This window comes from Populus trichocarpa, chromosome 7, assembly GCF_000002775.5.
Source record: "Populus trichocarpa isolate Nisqually-1 chromosome 7, P.trichocarpa_v4.1, whole genome shotgun sequence".
NCBI lineage: Eukaryota > Viridiplantae > Streptophyta > Magnoliopsida > Malpighiales > Salicaceae > Populus > Populus trichocarpa.
The window spans coordinates 5722980-5733824 of NC_037291.2; the positions used below are offsets into that span (position 1 = coordinate 5722980).

At 33.6% G+C, this 10845-nt stretch overlaps 1 protein-coding gene across 1 annotated transcript; it reads right to left on the minus strand.

Moving 5' to 3' along the window:
- LOC18101109 (BTB/POZ and TAZ domain-containing protein 4) lies at nt 1-3564 on the minus strand. The gene is made up of 6 exons (XM_006380553.3): nt 3224-3564; nt 1883-2165; nt 1278-1408; nt 834-1140; nt 439-752; nt 1-346 (listed from the first exon to the last, which is right to left on the minus strand). Exons 2-6 carry the CDS (start codon nt 2135-2137, stop codon nt 211-213), a joined length of 1143 nt encoding a protein of 380 aa, XP_006380615.1. The 5' UTR covers nt 2138-2165; nt 3224-3564; the 3' UTR covers nt 1-210.
- Nucleotides 3565-10845: the final 7281 nt, after the last annotated feature.

Consider the following 10845-nt stretch of genomic DNA (forward strand, 5'->3'; position numbering starts at 1 on the left):
TTTATCAAAGCAAAGAAATGCTGTGTTTATATATTTTTGGTTAATATATAAAATGCTTATCAAAGCAAAGTGATATATTTGCTGATTCATCATTTTTTTTTTTGTTCACAGTAAGGTAGAAAGGAACAACAGTTTTTTCAAAAAGACGTTGTTCCTCTCTACAAGATGGTTACAACAAATCTACAATTGAAATCTGTTTTTTTTTTTCCATCAAGAAGACATGGAAAATGCTGATGAAAAGAATGGCGATCCTCCGATGCTCTTTGTCTTGAGTATATTTTTCACTAGTATTCTCCACCTAATCTCATCCTTCTTGCTTTGTTTCTTGGTCCTCTCCTTGAAATTCCTAACACGACAAGTTTCTCGGTTGATCAGTCTAACAAGAGAACGAGGTTTATTCATGTCATAATGATAGGATGAGAAGTATAGAAGGCTCACCTGCATAAAGGAACTCTGCACGCCTCTGAATCAACACAGAGACGGGAGTGTAGTTCCAATAGTTGCCACATTCTCTTGCAATGGATGCAACCACCAGGTACTCTTAGCTTGCAACTAGCAAAATGGCGGACAATCATTTCGAGTCCTTTGCATGCTGAATAGTTGCAGGGTGCCTGATCATCTCGGAAATCTTTATCATGAGGCCCAATTGTCTGACAACCATCTCTGCATATATGAACAAGAGCCTCCATTGCTTCGTATAATTGGAAATAGATCTTTCTCTCATTTGATTTTCTAATTCTTTCCCTTTGCATCTGCAAATGATTTGGACCATTCAGATTTGCCGCTTTAAACATGAGTGGCCACAAATGTTGTACAGAAAATAGATTCCTTACATTTTCTTCATCATCCAAGGACTCCAGAAGTTCCCTTTCAAGTGATGGGTGGCTCTTTTTCATTACTTTCCATCCTTCAGTGATGGAAATTTCCTGGAAGTTCTTCAAGATCATGCGATGACAAATGAGGCTAAGCCGGGGAGCATCACACAACAATGCAAGCTGAAAGATGTCAACTACATTCTCTGAGGTAAGAAAACCATGCTCCAACTGCTGAATACATATTTGCTTCAATGCTGGAACCACAAACACATGTGAGAGCACTAGCAAATGCAGCACATAATCCTCCATTTCCTCTTTCTCATAGCTGTGCAAAGACCACGAATAACAGTTTTAGTATAAGAGCAGCAGTGTTAACACGCTATAAAAAAAGGTCCTAGATACAGCGCATTCATCTTCTTTTTTATCTTCTTGTAGAAACACCAATGAGGGTAAATTTGTTACCAGGAAGAATACAAGAGTCGAATAAAAACTCTAACAGCGTTGTGTGGAACACCATGAATTGAGATCGATCGTCGTCGACCTCGGCCTTTTGCTTGCTTTAGCATTCCTTTCATCACTTGAGAAGCCATTCCCTGTTGAGAAACATTCAGTTTATGAATAAGATTCTGTTTTGATTTAACAGAGCACATCTTATTATAGCAGATTCATATCTAACAAAGCCTGGAAAATGAAAATTTGCAATTAAAATATGTGAATTTATTTACAAGATCTGCACAATCTATTGCTGGTAATAGGATGTACTAATTTTCTATGATTGTGCTGTATGTGTAGCCAGAAAAATAAAATCAACAAACACACAGGTTTTCTATATTCACCACAAGGCAGGAAACCAGGAATCCCATCTCTTTATGATCATTGGCCAGACCTTCTGACAAAAATACAGCAGTTTAGGATAACACAGACCACAGTTCCTTTTGGATATTTCTTATATCCTTATCCAAACTTTCATTACATGTTTAGTCAAATTTCTAAAAGGGCCAGCACTTTGTAATCTAAACCAACTCTTTATCATCATATATTCATCAGAAAATGAAACAAGGGCTTACAAGAACACTAGCATGCGCGTATATGGAGCCACCATTATCAGTGCTAATCGTAACATCGGCTCTATAGCCTTCATCAAAGAGTTGGTCCCACAAGTCCCTGGTAGCTGTGCGGACACAGCTATATCCTCTTAATGTTGAGGCATTTATGAATAACCCCTTTTGGTGGTAACTGGTTGTTGGTGGACCGCGTGATGGAGGTGGCACTGGAGCTCCTTTCTTGGCAACTAGGGCAAATTCTTCGGAGATGTTATCCATTTCTTCTATCAGATTCTAAGTAACCCTTCTGCAGATTGAAAGAAGGGATCAAAATGAGATTTTAATTAAAAAAAAAGGTCATGTGGGAAGATTAAGAGTTATTAAATGTTCAGAAAGAAAAAAATCAATGATATTATTTGTTGACTCTCATGAAAAAGGAGAATATGATAAATCGTAAAAGATAAAAGAAACAATGATTTTGATTTAAATAGCAAATCCTGAGTTTTCTAAATGACTTTATTCAATGCGAAAGTTACCATTTAGATTGAAATCTTTCACAATTCTCAAGAGAACATAAGATCAAATAATGCATCCAAAAGCGACCTTTTCTTGGCAAAGTTATAGATCCGAAATTAATTTCTCAGATATACTCCCCCAAAACTTCCCAAGCCATTGCCAGGCTCCATGACAAACATTGGGTGACCAAAACTGGACACGTCTTTATCATTACACATCAAGATTCATACAAGACAGAAGCAAATGCATATAAGGAATGCAATGGGTAAAGAAAAGAAGAAAGGAGTCCAAAAGTTCTTGAAACCCACAAAATTATTTCATGTATTCTGCTGATAGACACACAAAACTCCTTCATTCGCAGAGGTATTAACAAATCAGAGTATGTCAAAGAAGTGCAAAGTGATAAGAAAAAAAGAGAATCCATGTGGGCTACGAGAAGAAGATCATTGGATTACAATAAAATGGAATGGACTAAAAAAGATCCGAGCACGTATAGAGGCAAAAAGCATGTATGGTAACAAATAAAATGTTTCCATCTATTCCTATTTCTACAATCTTAATACTAATCCACAAGGCTGCATCTTTTCAATACAATTCCCAATTACTTGTGATCTTCAACGATCACGTTAATATTTTATAGAATTTGTATCCATTCCCTTTTTTACAATCCTGCACTTCGAGAATGTCGATTAAGTTCAAAACTTGATCAAGATCTCATTGTTTAAGAATAGGACTACGCAATTCAGGAATAATAATAAGAAAAACTCCAGAAAACATATAAAACCAAGACAATCAATCAGATCCCAGTCCTTGGAATTAAAACAGGGGGGAGAGAGAGAGATGACATGCCTCTTTCAAACTGTCTAAAGAGAAATGTATCCCCAATCCAATGCCAAGGTTTCGTCTTCCTTTTTCCACAGCAGAAGAAGAGAGAAGGGAAAGATAAAGAAATGAAATCCCTGCCTAACCCTCTCAAAGTAATATCCTTGAAAGTTTCAGAAGAGGTTACAGGGATGCTTCTCACCTCTCTCTTCTTTCTTATTAACAGAATTAGGGTTATTATAATGTTAAATCCAACGAACTGACACACTATTTTATAATTGATGGTGTTCTTTGATTTGAGCACCATCAAGTGCCCCTAGATATTATTTGTCTTCGTTTCAAGTAAAAAAAAGCATTTTTATTTGTAATCCTTATTTTATACATGAACACAGGCCTTAAATATCATGGTCAGCTATCAAAAAGTCACATGTGATATATTTTCTTTCTTGTCTCCTTCCATGCTGACTCACGCACACACAGGAGGGGAATCGCCGGCCTCCCCTTCCATTTTCTTAGGCCTTTTTCCTCCAAAAAAAAAAAAACACAATTCACCTACCGCTTTCTTTCAACGGTCATCATTATTTGCCGCGATATTTTTCATTTTTTTCTTTTTTTAATCTTCTCTTGGAATAGAAGAAACTAATTTCAGGAGCCGTGCAGACAATTAAAGGGTGTAATCCAGCTAATATATGTCTGTCAAATTTGTTTGTTTGTGGTTTTTTATGGTGCGTATGTGTGTACGGCCGTCGGACAAGACAGTCACCCTTCTTTTTTAGGTGTGAAGTTCAGTTTACTCGGGTCATCATCATTCATGGTTTTTATATAGTTTTATCAGATTTATCTCGTTGAAAATATTTTTTTTTTTGAAGATATTCGTGTTATTATAATTAGAGTTTTGTTGATTAGAATTTTGGTGTATTTTTTTAAAAAATTTTATTTAATATTTTTATTGGGCATGGTTATTATAAATAGTGACAAGTTATAAAAATCCTGATTTTCAATTGTGACATATAAATTATGTTATTTCATTTGTTTTTAATTGTGCTATTAAAAAGGTCTTTTGAACGTACCTCATGACTTCGTTTAGTTGCTCACTAGCTAGATGACCCGAGTTACACTCCGGGTTAGATTAATTTAGATAATTGAAAAAACTGCACATACTATCAAAGTAGCGACACAAAAAGCAAATAAAATAAAATACCATGAAACAAACATCTCATGCTTATTCCTAATCAAATAATTTAGTTTAATTAAAAAAAACCTTTATAAAAAAGAAAAATTCAACAAAGGAAAAAAAAAAACCAAGATAACCCGTGTTATTTTCAAAACAACTAAAAAATCCCATAGAAATAAAAAATATATATTGGAGGATGAAACCGGAAGAAAATAAGCTTAAAAAAAGCGAAAAGATATCAAGCAAACTCGGGTGAACCTCTTAAACACAAGTTAATCTTTCATACTCATGTCTGTTAAGTTTTAGACTCGAGCTTAATCAAGAAGCTCAACATCTAACCAATTTAATGTTGAAAGATGAAACCAATTAACTTAATTTAATTATTTTTTTAAAAAAAACTAAATTTAACAAAGACGAAAAAAAAAACTCTAGGTAACTTGTGTTATTTTGAAAACGACTAAAGAACCCATAAAAAAGTGAAAACAAAATGATGGAGAATGAAACCGACAAAAAATGAGCTTAAGAAAAGAGAAAAAAAACAAGCAAACCCGAGTGAACCTCATAAACCCAAGTTAATCTCTCTAACCTGCAACTCATTAAATTCTAGACTTAAGCTCAATCAAGAAGCCAAACACCTGACCGATAAAATGTTAAAGGATGAAATCATAAAAAAAATCAATTTTTAAAGATTTTCAAGGTAAAAAAAATAGCAATTAAAAAAATAATAATATTTGATAGGGGAAAAAAATGATGAAAGTGTAAAAAAGAAAAACAATTTTAAAAACCATTTTAAATAAAATAAATAGCAATTAAAAAAATAGGGATCGAACCTAACAGATGAAAAAAATACATGGGGGATGAAATTGAAAAAAACAATTTCATAAATTATTCCAAACAAAACAAATAGTAATCTAAAGAACACAGACTGAATCTTAAGAAAAATAAAATTGAAAGGCTGCTTTGAGCATTTGGAAGGCCAACACAAAAATCAAGAAGGAGAGAGGGAAAAAGAAAAAAGAAAGAAAAGGCCACATGTGTTAAACTTGAGGCAATTAGATCACATGCACAACCTAGTTGTGGAGGGGCCACCGTGATGCTTCAGTGACCGCCCTGGAAACAGGCTTTCATTTATCAGATGGCGCCGTATGCGCTGTTTGAAGCCTGCGACTACTGTTCACGCACCTTCAGTTTTTTAACTTTTTTATTTAGCAAAAGACCCTATCACCCTTAATGAAACTTGAGAATTACAAAATCACCAAATCTAAAAGACTAAAGTACCCCTAAACCGAAGGGCAAGTTTTTTTTTTAATTTGAAGGGAAATGAAGTAATTTAATTGTGTTTAAATTAAGTAAAAGACCAAAATCCCTTTAATGCTATTTTTTTTAGTAGCTAAGGTTAGATAAGTGATTCGACTTTCTAAAAAAAAAAGATGGTAAAGCCCTTAAAGACATGCTTAGAAATTTTACTGCACTGAATTAATGTGTGAAGACCTTCTTGCCCGCATCCAATTAAAAAATAACTTTTTGACCATTAAAAAAATACCATTATACCCCCATGCAAGGTTTAATGTGTTCACCTTGAGGTCAAATATTCATGTTTTTATATATTTTGTTGATAACAATAAAACAAAAATTAGACTAATAACATGCTTTATTGAGAATAAGTTTTAAACAATTTTATTCAAAGAATATTTCAAAAAACATGAAGGATTTTGTGAAGAAATCAATCAAGAAGTCCAAGGGAAAAATATTCATTCTATTAATCCTATAAGTGTTATCTTGTGAGATATTGAGATACTAAAAGTTTCAATTGTAATATTCACTTATAAATCACACTTATAAATCTTTGAGAGTTAGGGGAAAACTCTTGATTTTGGTGAAGTATTTTCATGAAGAGAAAAATCTTGAAGATGACATATCTTCAAGTGGGAGAAAAACTTGAAGAGAAAATATCTTCAAATGGTATTAAAATCGTAGTGTGGATTTATCAAGTGGTCATTGTACTATAAAGTTTGGACAAGTTAAAGAAAACAATATTCAAGTATGGTTTGGTACTTGAGATGGGGATCTAGGCTTGCCGAGTCACATTAAAAACGAGTTTGCAAATTCTCTCCCTTGTCTCTTTACTTTAATTATATTGTTGGTTATTATGTTTATTTGAATTAATTTGCATTTAAAAAAAATTAGTGAGACACTTAAATCACCCCTTATAGTTACCTTCAAGGTTGTTAAAAACGCATTTTTGACACGGTATGAAAAATACAAAATAAACTCGGATCGTAAAAACGGATCGTAAAATCGTAAGGAATTTTAAAATACATTAAAAAAATAAAAAATTCATGCTTCAAATAAAAATTCATACATAGTTCAAGCACCTTAAAATATATGTTTCAAATAAAAATTCATACATAGTTCAAGCATCTTAAAATACATGGTTTAAATAAATTCATACATAATTTAAGTAACTTTTCATTAACTAACAATTAACAAACTTAAAACAAACAATGTATTGGTGTTCAAGAATATGCATATGCACCAAATCGTCATTTCTTTCCCTTTCCATCTTCACATAATTGCATGATAATTCCATGAGCATTAAAGTTGGGCAGAACACATAAAATTATCAAGCATATCCATATGCCCATATGCAATCTCACCACAGATCTTTTTAGCACAAGATATTCAATTGCTTACTTGTTGTGGTACATTATAACCCTTTGGGACTACAAATACTTCATTATCAAGAGGGATGCCAATAGATGGTCATTCTGACCGAATGAAGTGCTCGTTATCCCATCATTTCCATTCTCGAGAAAGCCCGAGAAGATGATGAACACCAATATAAGTTGAAGCAACACGGACTGTGTCTCAACAACCTTTGGCATGATTATTAATCAATCAGCCAATAACAATTCAATAGTTGCATCCAAGGTTATCAAAAACGTGTTTTGGCTGTATCCCATAATAAATGAAAATAATCAATCACAACGGAAAGTCAACAAAAATAGCATACTATCCATTCTTGATGATTAATTTCAGTAAATGCAAGCTTAATTGGTTGTCTGAACAAGGCTCCCCTGCTAAAGTAGAAAAGGCTCCTAGAAAAACTAAAGCAAAAGAAATTGGCAAGTTCTCAAAGTGCTTTCTATTTATACCGCTACAGCAGGTTAGTGAATGTTCTGCTTAACACATCATGATAAAACACGATCCATCTAAGCAAGTTCAGTGCAGTTGAAAAAGCTAAACAGAGAGAAACATGAATATATAACTACCGAGTTAGAAGATTTACGAGACCACGAAAATGCTTGCCAGCATTAGAGTATCTCCGTTTCTCATCATGAGCTACACCCCTCCCCACACCATAGCCAAATCCATAACCAATCCCACATCTAGCACCCAATCCAATGCCAAACTGTAAACCAGGAATACCAGGACCAAACCCATCACCTGAAGAATTGACCATTAAAGCCTCAGTAAAACACAATATGATGATAATGATAATGATCATCATCATCACATATAAGATAAAAAGCAACACAAGCTGCAGCCATCAAATAGAAATATTAAATGCAGTCAAATAGCACAACTAAGACTCGAAAAAGAAAAAAAAGGCCGATTGAGAGTATCAAAGTTTACTAAACCAATTCTTTGTACAATCGATTTCCAACTCTAAAATCAAACAAACACAAGCCGTTTTGAAATCCTTCTAAAAACATCAAAAGAAGAGAACAAAAGCATTACTTTGCAACAAGAAAAATGGCTGACAAGTTTTGTCTATTTCAAACATAACCAGCAAAAACCAGGACATAAAAGTCAGCTAGCAACAAAAGAAGGCTAAACACTTTCCTCATTCTAAAACGAGCAAAGAGAAAAACATAATAATCGTACCTTAGAGGGAATAAAGGACTGCAAGGCAAATCATAGATTGCCTTAAGATACAAGAATGTATGTGGCAAGTTGCAAAGGATTACATGACAGCTGATTTCTTAATTTGACTGGCGATTTGGGGAAAGGGACTAACAATTTGGGGAAAGGGGAAAGGGGAAGGGTGGAGTGTCGGGCGGGGGAGTGGGGACTCATGGGGAAAGGGGAGTGCAGCTGTTTTAATTTTAATGTAAAATCGTGAAATCGGTCCGGTTTGAGCGATTTTAACGAGTCGGACCGAGTTTACTGGTTTTCGAGTTTTTAACCCGATTTAACACATTTTTGTGTTTTGACTCGTAAAATCATACGATTTTACAAGTCAAAATGCGTTTTTGATAACCTTGGTTACCTTAATCCTAGAACAACATAATGATCTTGGAGTGAAGGGCAAAATCACAATTTCACTATTATAATCCAAAATGAATTTACTCACATGCTATAGTTGAAAACTAGACTCTTTTAGATTTATTTAATTTCAATTAACAATTAATTGACTTGTTATATCTTATATACCCGCACTACATCACAGACCAAATCAATTTGTTTTAACATAATAAAAAATATTCATGTTATAGAGAACTATTTAAAATTATTATTAAATCCGATCTAGTGGATCAACCTTAAAACCTTTTCAACTTGACTCTTTGCCTAGCTCATGTTTAAATTAAATGTGTGAGAGTTGCTCTAACGTAACTCAGTTGACTTAGTCAAATTAAAAATAATCCAATTAATTGGTAAAGAAAGGTATGAGAATCAAATTAAATAAAAAATGATGAAATTAAAAAAAAAGTGAGGGCACTTGCTTTACTAAAGCGGGTACATGGTTTTAGCATAAAGAAGAATAAATCTAGCCTTTTGATTCCAATCCCCGTTCAAAGAAAGGTTTGCTGGATATTCGAAAATGAAAAGTCAGGTTTTTTTGCTTCTTCTAGTTTCATATACAAGCATATAAAACGATTGCATTCCTAATTCATATTTACTGCATCATAAATTATAATCGAGATTCTATATTAACATGACACTCATATTTATTAAATTTAAATTAAATAATAATGATTTAGTATATTCTTAAAATTTAAAGGTTGCATTATTTTTTTAATTTAAGTGCTTATAACAATTTTTTTATTTTTGATTGAAAGGTTTGTACTGTTTTTATTTATTTATTTAAGTATTCATTTTGTTCAATTTTTTCATTGATGACAAAAATATTAGTTTCAAAATACAATTAATTCTATTTCAAACACTATTGAAAAAAAAAAACCAAATTTTCTATCTTTCAAAAACTTCTAGAATTTTTATTATAATCTAAAGACTCATCTTCCTATCTTTCACCTCCATTTTTTTTAAACTGCTTCCATCATCTATATACCCCATCTTTCAAGCTTTGCACAAAAAAATAGATCATATTGAAGAAAAAATGATTGATTTGTTAAAAGTTTTTGAAATATAACTCTTAATTCATGTTTGTTTATTGATATGGTTGATTGTTTCTATGGTGGTTTCTAGCTGCTTTATGATTATATCATGTTTAACAGTAATTGTAAAACCACACTTTTTTTTTTGTGGTGGAGAGGTTTATTTATATAGGAATGTACATATATAATTATAGTAGGAAACTAACTATAGGAACAATCACCTAATTATTCTAATAAATTATTTCCTACAATCAAGGAGGATAACGTGATATGTTGCTTTCCTTATCATCCCCCTGCAAGCTGAGTGTGAGATTGACATGAACACGAAGCATGGAGAGGAAGAATGTGAATAGCATTCGAGAGAGACTCTTAGTGAAGATGTTAGTAATTTGCAAGTGAGATGACACAGATTGAGGCTGAATAACCCCTGACGCTGCTAACTCATGAATAAAGTGGTAATCAAGAGCAATGTGTTTCGACCTTTTGTATGAAACTAGATTGAGGGTAAGAAAAATCGCACTCTTGTTATCACAAAGGAGTAACGACTTGTGAGATAAGGAAACTTTGAGGTCACGAAGAACATGAGTTATCCAAACAACTTTAGAAGCCGTGTGAGCCAAGACGCGATGCTCAGATTCACAACTAGAACGAGAAATAATAGGTTGTTTCTTAGCACTCCACGAGATGAGATTGTCACCCAAAAACATTGCGTAACTAAAGGTGGAGCAACGCGTGTCAGGGTAACTAGCCCAATCAGCGTCAGAGTAGGCAGTAATACTAGTAGGTGAAGAAGAAGAGAAATAAAGGCTATAATGAAGAGTACCCTTAACATACTGAAGGATACATTTAAGGGCTTGAAAGTGATGCACCGTAGGAGATTGCATATATCGACTGACAAAATTGACAGCATGAGTAAGATCAGGATGAGTGATAGTTAAGTATTGCAAAGCACCCACCATGGAATGATACAACGTGGGATCAGTGAAGGCATCACCATCGCTGGACAGCTGTTTTGAAACAACCATGAGAGTTGTTGTTGGCTTGCAATCAAGTAGCTGAGCACGGGCAAGGATATTATGAGCATATTTTGCTTGGCTCAAGAAAAGGCCATTAGCAAAGGAGGAAACCTCAAGACC